The 19,000-nt window shown below is 37.4% G+C and overlaps 1 protein-coding gene across 17 annotated transcripts in view; it reads left to right on the forward strand.

Annotated features, from left to right (window-relative positions):
• The window catches only part of NCOR1 (nuclear receptor corepressor 1), a 182,290-nt gene that overhangs the window by 47,231 nt on the left and 116,059 nt on the right, over positions 1–19,000 (forward strand). For 10 of the 17 annotated variants that reach the window (XM_012475068.3, XM_064378276.1, XM_012475072.3 and 7 more), the window contains exons 5-10: positions 746–928; positions 7,168–7,281; positions 13,351–13,407; positions 13,998–14,050; positions 14,383–14,409; positions 16,489–16,555. In XM_012475068.3, the coding sequence (XP_012330491.1) occupies positions 746–928; positions 7,168–7,281; positions 13,351–13,407; positions 13,998–14,050; positions 14,383–14,409; positions 16,489–16,555 (501 nt within the window). Of the gene's footprint in view, positions 1–745; positions 929–7,167; positions 7,282–12,284; positions 12,333–13,350; positions 13,408–13,997; positions 14,051–14,382; positions 14,410–16,488; positions 16,556–19,000 lie in introns of those variants that run through there. The other 7 variants (XM_012475081.3, XM_012475073.3, XM_012475075.3 and 4 more) reach the window with 2 other exon arrangements.

Raw genomic sequence — 19,000 nt, forward strand, 5'->3', positions numbered from 1 at the left:
TCTTTTTTTTTCCAACCTCACATCCTTCTCCCAATATTGCTTATATCTTAACAGCAAACTGGAAATTAATAGGGTGTGTGTGTATGTGTGTTGGAGGGTAGTGGATTTTGGGTGGAGGGGCTCTCATTCTGCTCCGGCTCTCTGCTGATTTGGAGGTGCAATGGGATGCTTTCGGCTACAGAAATGTTACGTATGCTGTAGTGTGGGCTGTATGAAAGCAGACCCAGAGATAGTATCAACTGAAGTTCCTAGGTCACTTCTCTGACTTGTGTGTGTACCTCCGTTTTCGTTTGGAAAGCCTGAGAACTTTTTTATAGGAACTCTTGGCCATATTGTAGTTGTTAAGTTACGTGGTCACACAGGTTTTACCTGGAATAATACTATTTCCCAGCCACTTGTTCAGACTTTTTGAGGAGCCATTGCAAGGAAATGGCTAAGAAATTGGTATCTTTCTTTGTCATGATTGTACTATTTACCCGGAAATTCTCTACAGTGTCAGTAATTGTGACACTAGAGGCTGGTCAACACCCATTTACTTCACTTTGTATAGCTTTTAGGGTCTTCAAAATAGTAAATGGTATATCAAACTATAAAAGTGAGGTGTCAGTTTGCATGTATGTGAATATGAAAGTTACTACTAAAAGAATACACATGGCTCTGCTGTGGTTTAAAACTGACTTTTTCATTTAAGGCAATCTGGACTCTATTAGAAATAAATTGTTTTTCTTGGTTTTATTCTCTAAAGGATCCAGCATTCGGAGGCAAACATGACGCTCCATCCTCTCCAATTTCGGGGCAACCATGTGGAGATGATCAAAATGCTTCACCTTCAAAACTTTCAAAAGAAGAGTTAATACAGAGTATGGATCGTGTAGATCGAGAAATTGCAAAAGTAGAACAGCAGATCCTTAAACTGAAAAAGAAACAAGTAAATGCCTTTGCTTAATATATTCTAAGAATGTATGTTTGTCTTCCTACGGAAGATAATTTTGAGTTTTCCATATTTTGAAACTTAACATAAAAGGAATCATGCCTTATATATTCTATGACTAGCTGTTTTTTGCTATTATTGTGGTTTTCTTGCATTCATTCATTTTCCCTGCTGCACTGTCTGATTATATAATTGTAGAGAGTGAAATTTGTTTGTCCATTCTATTTTTGATGTTGTTTTTTTCTATTCCATATACTGGTTTTTAGTTCACATGTAGAGATTTTCTAGGGCATGTGTCCAGGAATTACAGTGCTTGGCCCAAGATTATACACAGTGAACTATTTAATAGATGATACCAAATTTGCTAAGAAGTAATACCATTTTACATTCCCACTGGCAGCTTTTGTGAGTACTGGTTTGTGCACATTCTTACCTTTACTTGATACAGTTTTTAAAGTTGGATATGAAATAGTTTTCACTGTGGTTTCAATTTGTATTTCCTTGATTAGGGAGGAGACTGAGCTTATTTTCATTTGTTTATCAGTTATTTGGGTTCCTTATGTCCATTGTTTAAGTCTTTTTGTCTGTGTTCTCCTCTTCTGTCATTAAAATTTTTAGAATTTCCTGAAGTCTCTTGTCAGATATGTGTATAGCAGATATTGCCTAGTTTGTGGTTTGTCATTTCACTTTTAGCGTAGTATTCACTCTCAGTGTACACTAAGTGCATTTTTTTTTTTTTGGATTTGGAGTCTCACTCTGTCACCCAGACTGGGATACAGTGGCACAATCTTGGCTCACTGCAGCCTCTGCCTCCCAGGTTCAAGCAGTTCTCCTGCCTCAGCCTCCCGAGTAGCTGGGACTACAGGTGCATGTCACCATGCGCAGCTTTAAGCGCTTTTAATGTATTCCTGAAGTTGCGCAGCTATCACCACTCTCTAATTCCAGAATATTTTTATCATTTCAAAAAGAAACTCCAGTAGTTACTCCCCATTTCCCCCTTTCCCCAGCCCCTGGCAACCACTAGTCCATTCTCTGTCTCTATGGATTTGCCTGTGCTGAATATCAGAAAAAAATAGAATCATATGTGTCCTTTTGTATTTGGCTTCATTTATTTAGTGTGTGGTCCCAATTCATCCATGTTGAATCTTGTCTCAGCACTTCATTACTTTTTATGCCTGAATTCCGTTGCCTGAGTATACTACGTTTTGTTTATCATTCATTAGTTGATGGATATTTGAGTTGTGTTCATTTTTTGACTATGATTAATAATGTACTGTGATGAGAGTCATGTCTCACTTTCCTGTGGACATATTTTTACAATTTTCTTTTATCTAGGAGTGGACATATGGTGAATCTATGTTTAAATTTTTGAAAACCTTCAAAACTGTTTTCCAAAGCCTCTGTACCATTTTACATTCTCAACAGCAGTGTATGGAGGTTCCATTTTTTCCTACCTCCTTGCCAGCATCTGCTGTTTTCCTTTTTAAAAAAATATAGCCATCCTTGTAGATGTGAAGTGGTATCTAGTTGTGGTTTTCGCTTGCATATCCTTAATGACTAATGATGTTGAGCATCTTTTCATGTGCTGATTGGCCATTTGTATTTCTTTTTTAGAGAAATGTTTATTTAGACTGTTTGCTCATTATTTAATTGGGTTGTCTTTTTATCATTCTAAGAATTCTTTTTTTTTTTTCTTTATCCTCTGAAATCTAGGTGGATGTTCTAAGAATTCTTTATATATTCTGGATCTTAGTCCGTCATCAGATATATGACTTACTAGATCCTCTCTCTCATTTTGTGGGTTCTTTTCACTTTCCTGATAGTATCATTTGATGGACAAAAGTTTTGTTTTTTTTGTTTTTTTCTTTTGAGATGGAGTCTCGCTCTGTTGCCAGGCTGGAGTGCAGTTGCGCAGTCTTGGCTCATTGCAGCTTCTGCTTCCCGGGTTCAAATAATTATCCTGCCTCAGCCTCCCGAGTAGCTGGGACTACAGGCACGTGCCACCACACGCAGCTAATTTTTGTATTTTTAGTAGAGAAAGGATTTTACCATGTTGGCCAGGATGGTCTCGATCTTCCGACCTCATGATTCGCCTGCCTTGACCTCCCAAAGTCCTGGGTGATGTACAAAAGTTTTGAATTTTTACGAGGTTCAGTTTGTTTTTTCTTTTGTCACTCTTGCATTTGGTGTTATATTTAAGAGCCATTGCCTGATTCATGGTCACAAGTTTATACCTATGTTTTCTTCTACAAATTTTATAAACCTCTTATATTTGGGTCTTTGATCCTGATATTGTTTTTTTGCTGAACTGAATTTGTTTAGATTTTATATGAAACCCCCCTCGGGTTATTAAGGTAGTTATACTGTATTATTTTTAAAAGTTTTATAGTTTTGCTTCTCATCTGATTCTTAATCCATTGGAAGCTATATGTTGTATAGTCAGTATTCATTTATATTTATCCACATGTTTGTCTTGTCTTCTTAGTTGCTCACTATTTCTTCTTGCAACTCCAGTCTTCCATCTAGGGGAACACCCTTGTACTGAAGAACATCTCTTAGAATTTCCTTTAGTGAAGGTCTCTTAGTTGGCAAATTCAGTATTTGTTTGGTTTTTATGACTTAAATATTGTCTTATTTTTGGCCTGTTTATTTAAAGACATATTAGCCGGGCATGGTGGCTCATGCCTGTAATCCTAGCACTTTGGGAGGCAGAGGTGGGCGGATCATGAGGTCAGGAGATCAAGACCATCCTGGTTAACATGGTGAAACCCTGTCTCTACTAAAAATACAAAAAATTAGCTGGACATGGTGGCGCATGCCTGTAGTCCCAGCTGCTCAGGAGGCTGAGACAGGAGAATCACTTGAACCTGAGAAGCGGAGGTTGCAGTTAGCTGAGATCGTGCCACTGCACTCCAGTCTGGGTGACAGAGTGAAACTCCGTCTTAAAAAAAAAATTAATTTGGTTTGTGATTATTTTTTCTTAGTACATTGTCTTCTCACTTCCATTTTTAAGACATTAGCTGTTGTTCTAAATCCGTATTCTTTCATGGATAATGTGAATTTCCCTCTAGTTGTTTTCAATACATTATTTTCCTTGGAGTTCCATTATTTTTATGATGATGCATTTAGGTGTTTTTTTTTCCCCTCCTTTTAAATCTATCCAACTTGAGCTTCCTGAGTTTGAAGCGTAGAGTTTTTTCGTCACTTTGGGAACATTTCGAGCCGTTATCTTTTTTTACAAAACCTTTCTAACATTTTCTTTCTCTACTTAGGAAATTCCTGTTAGTTGTAACATCTTACCACTCTTGTCTTCCATGTCTCTTAATTGTTTCTCTTTCTCATTTTTTACTTCTCTGGGCTTCATTCTGAGCAATTTCTTCAGCCTGTCTTCTAGCTTACATTTTCCTTTTCAATTATATGTAATCTGTCAAATCTGTCTTCAATTTCAACAATTATGTTTTTATTTCTGGAATTTGTATTTGACTCCTTTTCAAATCTGCCTGGTCAGTTTTTAAAATGCTTCTTTGCTTTCATTGAATCATATTAAATTTTTATTATATGCCCAACAATTCTAGTTAAGTCTTTATTGGATTGATTTTGCTGAGTCTCTTTTCTTTTCTTTCTTTTGACTTTAGTTTCTTTACTTGTATACTGGTAATAATCTAGTAATAACACCAACTAAATCACATGATTGTTTTATAAATTGAGATAATGAATATATTGCACACTATCTGGTACATAGTAAATGTACATGCAATGTATTATAATTAGAAATAATGAAATATAATGTGTGATTATTATGAAATGTACCAGAGCTACAAATTTAATGAGAGATAACTAGAGAAAACAAAGAAACCTGTCGTAGCTGGATGGAAACATTAGTAATAATGTTGTGTGTTTATCTTGCACTGAATCATGTCCCATACAATTACAATAAAATTCCAACTAAATTTTTTTTTGAAACATGGCAAGTACATTGTAAAGTTAATGTAAAAGAACAGACAGGGCCGGGCGTGGTGGCTCAATGCTTGTAATCCCAGCACTTTGGGAGGAGGAGGCTGGCCGGATCACCTGAGGTCAGGAGTTCGAGACCAGCCTGGCCAACATGGCCAAACCCTGTCTCTACTAAAAAGACAAAAAATTTGCCTCATGTGGTGGTGGGTGCCAGTAATTCCGAGAACAAACAAACAAACAAACAGGTGAGGGGAGAGAGAGAGTGTATTCGCTTTTAGTCTTTGAGGTGTAATGTTTTTGTCCCAAGGCTTTTTGGGTACTACAAAGTGTGATTTGTTTATTCCTTACCAAGGATTATAGAAGAAGGCCCTCTAAGCCTGAACGAAAGGGCATCATTGAAGAACCCTTTATCATAAGAAGGATTTAAGAATTTCAAATATCTTTCCTTTGCTTATACAGATAACAGACTGCATGAGTGCTTGTAATTCCAAAGTGGAAGTGTTCCTAACAGTTTAGACTCTCTTGGTGAATTTATTTTTAATTTTTTTCCAATTGGGCAGCCTCCTGAGCCACAATAGGTGGCTTTTTTGGTGGATTTTTATGCTTTCATTTGGGCATGATCTGATTTGTAGGACTAGGAGCTTTGACTATCAGTCTTTTTTTTTTTTTTTTTTTTTTTTTTTTTTTTTTTGAGACGGAGTCTCGCTCTTGTTACCCAGGCTGGAGTGCAATGGCGCGATCTCGGCTCACCGCAACCTCCGCCTCCTGGGTTCAGGCAATTCTCCTGCCTCAGCCTCCTGAGTAGCTGGGATTACAGGCACGCGCCACCGTGCCCAGCTAATTTTTTTGTATTAATAGAGACGGGGTTTCACAATGTTGACCAGGATGGTCTCGATCTCTCGATCTCGTGATCCACCCGCCTCGACCTCCCAAAGTGCTGGGATTACAGGCTTGAGCCACCGCGCCCGGCCTGACTATCAGTCTTATTTAGCAGTACAGATGATTTTTTCCTGTAGGCTATACTAGACTTAACCTTAATTTGGCTTTACCTAATTTTTCTTCTATCATCTTAGGCCGTGGACTTATGCTATATTTATTCATGTGGATTTTTTGTTTTTTGCGATAGAGTTTTGTTCCTGCCATTCAGGCTTGAGTGCAGTGGCGTGATATCAGCACACTCCAACATCGGCCTGCCGGGCTCAAGCGATTCGACAGTCTCAGCACCCCTCCACCCTCAGCATCTGGGATTGCAGGCATGCGCCACCACGCCCAGCCAGTTTTGTATTTTTAGTAGAGATGGGGTTTCTCCATGCTGATCAGGCTGGTCCCAAACTCTCGACTCCAGGTGTTCCACCTGCCTCGGCTTCCCAAAGTGCTGGGACCACAGCAGTGAGCCACTGTACCTGGCCTCATGTGGATATTTTTAAAGCAGTTACTAGGTATCAGGCACTGGCACTGGTTTAGGTGTTGAAATAAAGCAGACAAGTCCCTGCTTGCCTCACTAGTAATACTTGGTAATATATGCAATTTATAGTTGTAATATGCTTTATATATATAAAGTCATTTAGTGTTTTCAAAAAGCTGTATGACAGTAGTAGTATTACCCCTACTTTATTTATGAGTAGTTTAGTGGTTTGCTGAAGACTGACCTAAGGACCCAGAAAGGGTCCTAGGATCATACCATCTGTAAAGGGTGACCCTGAGGCTCAAACCCAGGCAAGCTAATATAGATAGATTTTTGCTTTATACTTGCACACAGCAACAGTCTGTATTTTTGTAGTTCTGTTGAGTGCCCTTTGGCTGGAGCACTGTAACACATGAAGGTTAGGTGTTGAGGGTGGCATGGTGCTGTGCTGAGTTAAGGATTAATCCTTGAACTCCTTTCTACCATATTCTGCCCACCAGACAGTAATGTATACTGTGTATCTATAACATAGAAAAATGTTTTTTTCAGTACTGTCAAAGGTCATTGTGATAGAGGTATATAGAGTTCCTTCATTAAATTTAACTTATTGTTTTACTTTAGGTTAATCTGAATTAAAATCTAAATGCTTCCTCTTAGTTTTTTTGTTTTTTTAAACTCTGTCTTACGAAAATTTGTGTTGTGAAATAAATCTGATTCATTTTCTTTGAGCTCTTGGTCCATGAGACCCTCGTGGATTACTTGGTTATCCTACAGAATCTGTAAGCAAAGCTTAGTAGCCTGTGCTACCTCCAGCGGTTAATCACTGGTGGGGGTGGTGTGCAGCACATATTTGACTCTTTCTTTCTGGATCTCTTAGCAACAACTTGAAGAAGAGGCAGCTAAACCTCCCGAGCCTGAGAAGCCCGTGTCCCCTCCTCCTGTGGAGCAGAAACACCGCAGTATTGTCCAAATTATTTATGATGAGAATCGGGTAAGCTCATACCATCTCTGGCAGCATAGGCCTTTAAACCCACTTGTCTCTGCCCTTTTTAGTTTTGAATGTGTTCTGGTATAATTTTAATTTTATTAAAAGCTGATTTCTCTTATAATTTTTAATGTTCATAAGCTTTGGCTGACTGAGCTTGGTGTTTTTTTTCTTATCAATTGAAAGAAAAGTTTAATTTGTGCCTTAAGTTATGTAATATTTCATTTTACATTATATATTACATAAATATTTAATCAGTAAAACTTTGTCAGCTGAGTCTCCTTTTGTATGAATACTGAAATGCAAGTTTGGTAGCATATAATGTAAAACAACCATTCTGTAATTTTTCCCTTAATAAAAGATGTTTTATGCTGACTACTGATAACATTTCAGTAAAGAAAGATCATTGTATGTGGAAATGAAGTTTCTTGTCAGCATTAGTTCACAGTCGATAGTTGGGCTATGGTTTGAACTTGTTAAAAAGTTCAAGGCTGGGCATGGTGGCTTACACCCGTAATCCCAGTGCTTTGGGAGTCTGAGGCGCATTGATCACTTGAGGTCAGGAGTTTGAGACCAGCCTGGCCAACGTGGTGAAACCTTGTCTTCTCCTAAAAATACAAAAATTAGCCAGGTGTGGTAGTGTGCCCTTGTAGTCCCAGCTACTCGGGAAGCTGAGGCGGGGAAATCACTTACACCCGGGAGGTGGAGATTGTTGTGAGCTGAGATCTCACCATTCACTTTGGCCTGGACAACACAGCAAAACTCAGTCAAAAGGAAAAACCAAGTTCATCGTAGATTCTGACCTTTAGATAGACTTTGCTTTTTTAGGTTTACTTTCATACTCTTAATTAAAAATATCATGGAATCAGAACAACCAGGCATGTATTCTATGAATCATTTTTGTAATAACAAAGTTAGTTTTGGCCAGAACATGGCCCAGGAACTAGCAGATAAAAGGAAACTGATTTTACCTCAATATGAAGAAAGTGTTTCAACAGAGCTGTCTAACAGTGGGCTTCCGGAAGTCCACAGTGCAAAAAATGATAATATGCTTTATACTGTGTGTGATAGAATAGGCTTTTAGCCAAAGGTGATCATCAGGTAAAAGTTAGGATTGTTGTTTAGATTTGTTTGCTCTGTAGTGAGTGAATTCATTTGTCAGTTTATCTTACACAGTCTGTAACTTTATAGTAGCCCAGAGCCTAAAGGAAATTGACCTTAAGTAAAGCAATTGTAAATTAATAAATATTTATTCACATGTACCCCTGAACTTAAAAGCTGAATAAATAAATAAACATTTATAGGAATGACCTTGGATTCAGATATACATGTATCAGGTAGATAACTGAGAGTTTAGAAACATATTTATGCTAGTGATAAGTGTCATGGGCAGGTAAACATATGGGCAATTAATATTATTTTCTTGGCTGGGTTCAACACTAGTCCAATTTATTGTATGGCCACAAGAGTCTGCATGAAGATAAATCCAGTAAAGGAACAGATGGAGGTGACCATGCCTAAGATGGGGGCTGTGGCCCAGGATATACAGTTGCTCCATTGTTTAAGAAAAGCTCAAAATATGGGGTTTTATGTAAAATCTATGATTTGTTTAAAAAAATCCTCTGCATAGCTGCAAAATACTTTTATGGGCTCATGGACTCCATGGCCAGTTTGTGACTGTGACTCAAAGATAAAGTAAATAGGGATTAGCAGTGATAACAATGGAGATTTGATAGTTTTTTTTTAAAGTTTTATAAAATGTGTGTGTGTTTTTTTTTTAGTATGAATTTTTCAAATAAATTGGATTTGGTGATAATTATTAATTGATTTAATTTCTTTTCTTTTTTTTGAGACGGAATTTCGCTCTTGTTACCCAGGCTGGAGTGCAATGGTGCGGTCTCAGCTCACCACAACCTCCGCCTCCTGGGTTCAGGCAATTCTCCTGCCTCAGCCTCCTGAGTAGATGGGATTACAGGCACGCGCCACCATGCCCAGCTAATTTTTTGTATTTTTAGTAGAGACGGGGTTTCACCATGTATCCTGGTCTCGATTGCTTGACCTCGTGATCCACCCGCCTCGGCCTCCTAATGATTTAATTTCTTATGAGCCTTGTCTTACAATATTAGTTCTGTGGTTGCTTCACTGGGAAATCAGTATGTTTCTTGGTGCACGTTAGCAAAACTTGAAAACTCCTTTTACACCTCTTTTTTATCTATTAACATTTACACATTTGGTTTCTTGTTCATTCTATGAAGAAAACCAAATCTGAAATCTGTTTTAATTTTAGACTTACCTTCTACAGTGAAGATTGTTTTTAACTCATGGCAACTATAGAAGTCATCTTTCTTTTCCTTTTTTTTCTTTTTTTCTTTCATTTTTCTTCTGCCTCTTTTCTTCTCCCTTTCCCTCCTCTCCTCCCTCTCTTTTCTTTCTTTTCTTTTTCTTTTTCTTTTTTTTTTGAGACGGAGTTTCGCTTTGTCTCTGAGGCTGGAGTGCTGTGGCGCAATCTTGGCTCACTGTAACCTCCGCCTCCCAGGTTGAAGCAATTCTGCTGCCTCAGACTCCCAAGTAACTGGGATTACAGATGTGGACCACCACACCCAGCTAACTTTTGTATTTTTGGTAGAAACAGGGTTTCCTCATGTTGACCAGGCTGGTCTTGAACTCCTGGGCTCAAGTGATCCACTTGCCTTGGCCTCCCAAAATGCTACTGCGTCTGGCCTCTTTTCTTTTATTCCTTCTTTTCTTTCTAACAGACAGGGTCTCACTGTGTTGCTCAGGCTGATACTGAACTCCTGGCTTCAAGCAATCCTCCTTCCCCCAAGCAATCCCCCTGCCCCAGCCTCCCAAAGTATTGAGATTACAGGTGTGAGCCCCCATGCCTGGCCTCATCTTTTCTTTTTTATGTATGTTTTATGCATGTACCTGTGCAGTTTCAGAATTGTAATAGGGGGCTCCCAGAGGGGCGTAGGAGAGTACAGTGGGCCTAGATCCCAGGCTTTCTCATATGTACTCCCCAAGGCTTTTTCTGTCCCACTATGCTCTTTTGAAAGGCCCTCCCTGCCTCTTTAGCTTTTTTAAATGAATGAGCTTATCTGTTTTAGCACTGTAGGCAAGGAGTAATGGAGTAATGACAAAAGTACACCTCCCTCTTATTTCTTGTGTGGCAGCAGTCTACACTAGCTGGAATTAAGCCAAGTGTGGCTTAAGAGGTAGAGGGACCATTTCTTTTCTTTAGAAAGTTAGTGGGAGGGAGAAAAAACTGCCCCAAAGTGTTAATTTTAAAGTTGACTTCCTGAGAAAAGTTGACTTGCATCATAAATTTCAGACTAAATTTGTTTAGTCTCTAAACAGACTATTTTTAACAGTTCAATTTGATATTACTCTATCAGTTGTAAGTTCCAAAAATATTTGTAAATGTTTAATTTCAGAATAATAATGCATAAAGAAAAGTGATTGTTGGATTCTACTAGAGAAATTTTCAGGAATATCTTGTTCATATATATGTTATTATTATTATTATTTTTTTTTGAGACGAGGTCTTGCTCTGTCCACCCAGGCTGGAGTGCAGTGACACGATCTTGGCTCAGTGCAACCTCTGCCTTCTGGGTTTAAGCGATTTTCCACCCTCAGCCTCCCAAATAGCTGGGATGACAGGTGCGTGCCACCATGCCTGGCTCATTTTTGTATTTTTAGTAGAGAGAGGGTTTTGCCATGTTGGCAGGTTGGTCTCGAGCTCCTGACCTTGAGTGATCCGCCTGCCTCAGCCTCCCAAAGTGCTGAGATTACAGGTGTGAGCCACCGCGACCTGCCTTATTTATATTTTGATTGGTGGATTTGGAAGAGAATGTGACATCAGAAGAAAGAAAAGGATGATAGTAGGATGTATATTCTGTGCCAGCACCTCTGGTCATCTAGGCCAGCGTCCTAGGAATTAGCCAATTCTATCTCTTTGCCATTTCATGTATGTTCAGGTAATCAATGAAGAGCATCAGTCCTACCTAAATACTGGTCTGGTCTTTGGCTTCTTTCTCTACCTTTATTGTTAGCTTAATTTGAGCCTTCATCTCCCACATAGTTATTGAGTCTCCTTCAGTCTGTTCCTTTCTAACCCATGTTTCATATTTTCATCCCATCACATGATTCTCCAAATAGAATCTTTTGATGATTTGCCACTTTCTACAGAATAGCCCAAACCTTTACTGGTGTTTACATGCTTATCCATCTGGCCCTTGCCCAGTACTCTTTTCTTAGTGATATCCCACCAGAAGAGGTTTTGGATGCTCCTTTGTTAGTAGTACCTATATCCTACTATATTGCCCCTGCCGTCAGGTGGCCCCATGTTTTGTCTTTTCTGCCAGGCACACTTATACCTCAAGCCCCAGCTCAAGTATCATTTTCTCTAGTAAGGCTTTCAAGACCCCTCGTCTTCCTATGGTGGGAAGACTTATCTTTTTCATTGTTTTCTTAGTGTCTAGCAAGTGCTTGGCACGTAGAACATACTGAACATATGTTTGAAGAATTATTTACTTCTGTCTGTAGACTTAGAATGAAAATTATAATATGAACATATGAGAGTTTTAAGTTAAAATTTTTGTTGCCAAAGTATTGGTAGGTTAATCTTAGCAAGGCAAGATTTCTGCTAGGTAACACTTTGGTCTAGATTATTTTACTTTTGAAAATAGCAACCAGGTGCTGTTTCTCACACCTGTAATCCCAGAGCTTTGGGAGGCTGAGGTGGGGGGATTATTTGAGCCCAGGAAGTTGAGGCTGCAGTGAGCTATGATCATGCCATTGTGTTCCAGCCTGGGTGACAGAGTAAGACCCTGTCTCAAAAATAAAAAAAATAAAAAAGGAAATAGCAGTTTACAAATAGATATAATTCAGCATTTTTTTCCACTACTGAGTACTCTGAATAACAAATGAGCGGTTTTCTTTGTTGTTCAGCTGTTACTAAGGATTCCTTGTAACTAGAAAATTAGCTCATTAAAATCTTTTTCTTGAAGGCCCGGGTGCGGTGGCTCATGCCTGTAATCCCAGCAATTTGGGAGGCCGAGGTGGGTGGATCACGAGGTCAAGAGATCGAGAACATCCTGGTCAACATGGTGAAACCCCGTCTCTACTAAAAATACAAAAAATTAGCTGGGCATGGTGGTGCGTGCCTGTAATCCCAGCTACTCAGGAGGCTGAGGCAGGAGAATTGCCTGAACCCAGGAGGCAGAGGTTGCGGTGAGCCGAGATCGCGCCATTGCACTCCAGCCTGGGTAACAAGAGCGAAACTCCATCTCAAAAAAAAAAAAAAAAAAAATCTTTCCTTCAAAGAGATCAATGTGGCTTACCACAGTAAAGAGTGGCCATTTTATGGTATTTTATTGCTTTAAGTTTCTGTTAAAGATGGTATGAGTTAAAATATGTAGAATGTTTGGGGGATTTATTTCTAATAGTGAATTTTCACTCCCTCTCTTTAGATTCTTAATATAATTATTAGCTTTTAAAAACTTAATAATTCTTGGCTGTGCGTGGTGACTTATGCCTGTAATCCCAGCACTTTTGGAGGCTAAGGCGGGCGAATCACGAGGTCAAGAGATCAAGACCATCCTAGTCAACTTGGTGAAACCCCGTTTCTACTAAAAATATAAATATTAGCTGGGCGGGTGGCACATGCCTGTAGTCCCAGCTATTCGGGAGGCTGAGGCAGGAGGATTGCTTGAACCTGGGAGGCGGAGGTTGCGGTAAGCTGAGATTGCGCCATTGTGCTCCAGCCTGGGCAACAAGAGTAAAACTTTGTCTCAAAAAATTCTTCAGGCATTGCTTTCAATATAAATGTTAAGTTTTGACTGAACTTGGTGAGGAAAGCTATGAAAATAAAATTTAAGAGTTTCCATCATTGTAACTGCAAACTAAGAAAAAATAAAAAACAATTGGAGCATATTTCAGCATATCATATAGGAGAACGATATTTGGAAATAAGGATAAGTTCATCTGTAGATTAGTCTTAGATAAATATTTTTTAAATAGTGATTTTGCACTTAGGTAATGTAATTTTTAATTATGTAACAATGTCTTTGTCTCTAGAAAAAAGCAGAAGAAGCTCATAAAATTTTTGAAGGTCTTGGCCCAAAAGTTGAACTGGTAAGTAAGAAATTAATTTTTTCATTTCCAGTGATATTTTCTTTTGGTAGTAGTTTTTCTAGGGATAAGATGGAATATGATCCATTTATTTTGGGATAAGAGAGATGTAGCTGAGCAGAGTTTGAGATGAAGTTTAAAGTAATGGTGAGTGAACTTGGTTACCTTTGCAAACTTTTGTTGAAGCATTATCCTGAGCATGTTTTTACTTTAGCAGCTATTTAATCATTCCAGGTAGAATGAGAATTAAGAACAGAATTAGAAAGCTCTTTGAATTTTACTGTTCAAATAGTGGCAATGCTTAATCCTCCTTTGAAATTAAAAATTAATCCACCTTTAAATTTAAAATTCTGTGCGTAAATATACTTATTATGGGAAACAGTGCATTTATAAACTGTCTTATGGGAGTGGCATCATTAGGAGATGGGATTAACAGTTACTTAAGGAATCTAAAAGTTTAAGGTTTTGGTAGGGCATGTTATTGTATAGATCCATTAGTACTTTACCTGTGCTTACATTTAAATTTTGTTTCTTTGTCTCTTTGTAGACATATGTACAACATTTTATACATAAGTATTTGATTTCTTTTATAGCCACTCTATAACCAGCCATCAGATACCAAGGTGTACCATGAGAACATCAAGACGTAAGTATTGATCATCTTTGGAGTTCTTCAATTAAAGACCATATATTCTATAAAGAGATCATTTTTATGTTATCTGCTGACAGTATTATAATATAGTGTAGGTGTGTTTTAGATTTGTGTAATTTGCTGTTGTTTTACTATATGTTATCTTCCTCTGGCTTCTTGGGGGTTGGGGTAACAGCTTTGAGTTTCCGAGGCCAAAAAAATGAAATAAATTGTTGCATAACACTAGCTGGTTTTATAATCTGCTAGTAAAAAAGGTGGATACTTAACATTGAAATGGCTTACCTTGAGGCTTGAATTTTTTGCCTCCTGTTTTGTCTTTTTTTCAGTGGAGTACCTGCAAGGCGCATGATGAAGTAAGATAATGAAGCTTTTTCATTTAAGACTAGTGATGACACCGTCCCCCACCAAGCCACATCTGCCATTGCAAAGTAGAAGTGCCACGGATCATTTTATCATTATTCAAAATCCTATTCTAGGGAAATCCCTTCCATGACTCTTGCTAATGACGGTATTTGTAGACCCTTCTGCCATTTAATGTCCTGGTGCCTTGGAAGCGCTCAGTCACCTCATGTGGGTGAGGAGGCTGCTCCAGAATATAGTTTGCTTAGCCTTGCTCATCCTAGTACCAGGCCTTTATGGATGCAGATTTTGGAATAAGAAAATAAGTGAAAAGAAAATCTGATTTCTTGATCTGATTGAAGTAAGAAAGGAAGCTAGATAGGTATCTTTTTTAAAAAAATTATACTTTAAGAGAATTTTAGGTGAATTATTCTTAGTTTGTGACAAAAATGTGATATTTCTACTTTATATGTTTTATTAAGTATAACCATATCATTATAATTATTTACTAGTATGGTTGCTAATGAGCACATTGCTATTTATTATATATATACACATATATATACTTTTTTCTTTTTAAAAATTTCTTACTAAGAGTATGTGCAATTATTGACTACTTTGCAGAACTGGTGGCAAATATAATTTGCATGGTAGTATGCATGAAAACAATTGAACTTGAATAATTTTAACTTTTGTTAAATAAGTGGTTCGTAATAAAAGTTAATGTATTTGTGAATTTTTCTGTGAGATGCTATTATGATCTTGAGAACCCTTAGAAGTAAATCAGTCAAAACTCACATAGTAATATACCTTGTTTTGGAACTGCTTAGCTGTTGTAACATTTTTAAAGAGGAGAAGAGCAGATAAGACCTAGTTTGCTACTTTTAATGACTTTTTTTTCTCCCCCAAAGCCTCAGTTATGTTTATGTTCTGTCCTGTTTCTCCTAATACAGTCTGGAGAGCAGTTCTGTCTGATTTATTTCATGTCATCTACATTGCCTATTTAGTGCTCAGCACACTATCCTGAGATGGATTACTGACTGGCTGACTTCATTTAAATTCCTAGGAAACACTTAAGATTGTATTTGTTGATTGTCATTTGCTTTTGAGTAACGTATAATTATCATTAGAGCAAACTGAGTATATGGTAATGCTTCCCTGTACAACACCTTTTGAAATATTTCCTCAGCTGCATGCATCTGTATGAGTCATTCAGTAGCTGTTCTTTCATCACCATCATTTGCTTTGTATGAAATAGCAAATGTACATTTTAATAATTCTTTTCATCTCTTGGCTACTTTTTCATATAGCCAGCTCCTGATTGTCCATGCTTACTTGAGTGGAACCAGTGTCACTGTTAGGCCAGAGTGGCAGATAATCCACAAAATTACTTCTACTTGCCTTGGCTTTGTATTTATATTTGAATAATCAGCTTGAAATCCTTTCTGGAAGTAGGTGGGGTATAAATATTTATATTTGAACCTGCATGTCATTGTTTTTGAAGGTCACAATGCTTCCAATTTAAAAAGTGATTAAGATATATTAGAAATCTTGCTGTTTTATCACATTGCCCTCTATTACTTCTTAGAGTGGATTGTGTCATTTCTGTGACTGAAGAAAATCTCTGTTTAAAGCGGAAGTCATCTGTCTCTACATATGTTGTTATACATTATCCTCATAGAAGGGAGGTTAGCACCTTACCTGATGTAGGGAGGTAACTTTAAAAGAGTTTCCTTCTCTTCTACCTCTTATCCTCCAAGACTAAGATGTTTATGTCACCAGAGTTGTTAAGAAGGATAAGTAACTGTAATTTTAATTTGAAAATATTTGCCTTATAATTGGATTTGCTAATTGAAAGTTAACTATTTTGTATAAAGTCTTACTGTAGAATGGGAGGAACTTTAGTGAGTTCTAATTTTTGCAAAAATTATAAAGTCTTATTTTGCAGCGTGAAAAAAATAGGATTAACTTTGTTTACATTATAAATTCTTAAGTGATTTTTGCCTGTGTTCCAGTGTCTTTGGGAAAAAAGCGAATACATTATTAAATTGTGCTTTTTCTTAATGTCATGCAACCATATTTTTCTCTTCTAGAAACCAGGTGATGAGGAAAAAACTCATTTTATTTTTTAAAAGAAGAAATCATGCAAGAAAACAAAGGGTGAGGTCCTATCCTTGTTAACTGAAATTTGTACAGCTTTCCCATTCGTGCTCATTTAGGCATTCACTTTCCCACTATTAATGAGAATGGTCCTTGACTCCATTTGAGGATAAGTGTTGATTTAGAAAGTGACTGTATACATGACTGAAATCTAATTCTAGTAACATTTTGATACCATAATTTACATGTAATATTATTATCAAGTTAATTTCATTGGTCACCTATCTAGAACATTTTCATCTAGTCAAAATAAAGAAAATGGTGAGTAGTTTAAAAAATATGAAAGATAGATAATTTAGTTTCTTAAGCCTCAAACACTTGTGGGTAAGTTGCAGTCATGCTGATTAGATATTACTATTCTTTATTTTATTAGAAACTGGGTCAGCTAGGGTTCAGCTTTTTCAAATTCAAATAGTTTTCCATATTTTGTTATATGACTTACAGTCCAAAAGTTTTGTGTTTATATAATCTTCATGGTAATTAAGTTATAGAAAATATAATGCCAGTGATTTTTTTTCATAGTATGTTTATACTGATTTTACAGATTTACAGTTAGCAATAAATTTACAGTTTAACTGTTAATACATTTAAATTCAAGTGTCTGTTAAATAAATGCTGCTCTTTAAATCTACATCAAAAATGAACTTTGTGGCTTAAGTTTAATGACCTGACAGTTTAATGAGTTGTAAAGGTCAAGAGTAAGCCGCTTTTATTTGGTGGAAAATGTCTAATGTTCTAATTTGCCAGTCTGTTCCTTCAGGTACTATCTTAAATTATGGTCTTACTTTTTTTTTTTTCTTTTTTTGCCAAGAACATATAAATATCAAATAAGAAATTAGCTCTCATGTATTTTTTTTCCCTTTCCAAGTAATTTTGTTGTAATTGTGGTACTCGCTAGATTAGCTCACTGGTGATGCAAACACTGTAAGGTTTGTATGTTCACCAATTAGCTTAAATATTGCTTGGCTGTGTACTCTGTCCTATATATTCTGTGAAGGTGAACAAGGTAGCCATATGGTTTTAGTAGTTTTAGGGGGAGCCTAAGGTGATGAGAGTCAGACAGGTCAGCAGGTAGTCATAGTATTGGATCACACCATGGTCATGGACTACAGATGACTGAGGAGGACACCTAAGGCAGATAGGAATTATGAGGGGAAGTTTCATGGGAAAACCAATTCTCTGCAAACTTGTATACGCAGAGGGAGCTGCTTAAGTGAATGTCTGGGAGCTAGAGGGAATGTGGACTGAGCTGGCAGTGTGAGAAATGAGGCTACTGAGGGAATCCAGAGCCAGATTGTATACTGTCCTGGAGGTTGCATAATGTTTGGATTTGTATTTTAAGAATTTGCATTTGGCTACAATATTAAGAATGCATGGTGTAACTCGATCAAGACAGTTGCAGGTGGGGAAAAGAAAAAAGAATGCATGGGAGCTATTGTTTTGATCTAGAAGAGGGATGGTGTTGGCCTGGATTATGAGGGTAATAGTAGAAATGGAGAAAAGGTGAAGGACACAGAAGACATGTAGGAGTAATTGAGAATTGGGAGTGGGATGTGGTATGGAATTTGAGAAAGATAATATTCTCTAATGCTGCTTTCTTGAGATGACCATGTTAGCAGTTTTTCATGAGCCCTTCTTCACTTTCCTCTATCCATGTGTCATCAGATATGTTGACAGTTCTTTGTCTATAATGGAGGGTTCTTTAGTCTTTTCTTCTCTATTTACAAAACGGTATCATAGTTCACTTCTCTAAAAACGTTAAATCTCAATTTCATGTAGTTCACTGATTTTTTTTTTTTTTTATGAGACAGAGTCTTGCCCTGTTGCTCAGGGTAGAGTGCAGTGGCGCCATTTTGTCTCACTGCAGCCTCCGCCTCCTGGGTTCAAGCGATTCTCCTGCCTCAGCCTCCCAAGTAGCTGACACTACAGGTGTCTGCCAGCACACCCAACTAATTTTTATATTTTTAGTAGAGACGGGGTTTCACCATATTGGCTAGGCTGGTCTATCTTTTGACCTTGTGATTTGCCCGCCTCGGCCTCCCAAAGTGCTGGAATTACAGGCATCAGCCGTTGTGCCCAGCCTGGATTTCTTTTTATGATAAAGTATAACCAACCAATTTCTGCCTTTTTCATATTGTCGAAAATGTTTATTAGATAGCATTATTTATAATAGCTAAAAATGGCAATCAACCAGAACCTTCAACAATAAAACAGTTAAAGTGTGCGTGTTTTCTTTCGCAGATTGGAAGGATAACAACAAAATGTTCATATGGTTGCCTTTGGGTAATTGGTCAGATTATGAACTATTTACATGTTTGTATTTTTAATTTTCCATTTTTGGGGACAACAATGACATAATGTTTTAAGCAAAATGAAAGTAACTGGTCAGCTAATACTAGTAGTAGATTGTCAATTACTTTATAAATATGCATAACCTTAATGTTA

This window comes from Aotus nancymaae, unplaced genomic scaffold, assembly GCF_030222135.1.
Source record: "Aotus nancymaae isolate 86718 unplaced genomic scaffold, 86718_ANA_hifiasm-v0.15.2.pri h1tg000018l, whole genome shotgun sequence".
Lineage (NCBI taxonomy): Eukaryota > Metazoa > Chordata > Mammalia > Primates > Aotidae > Aotus > Aotus nancymaae.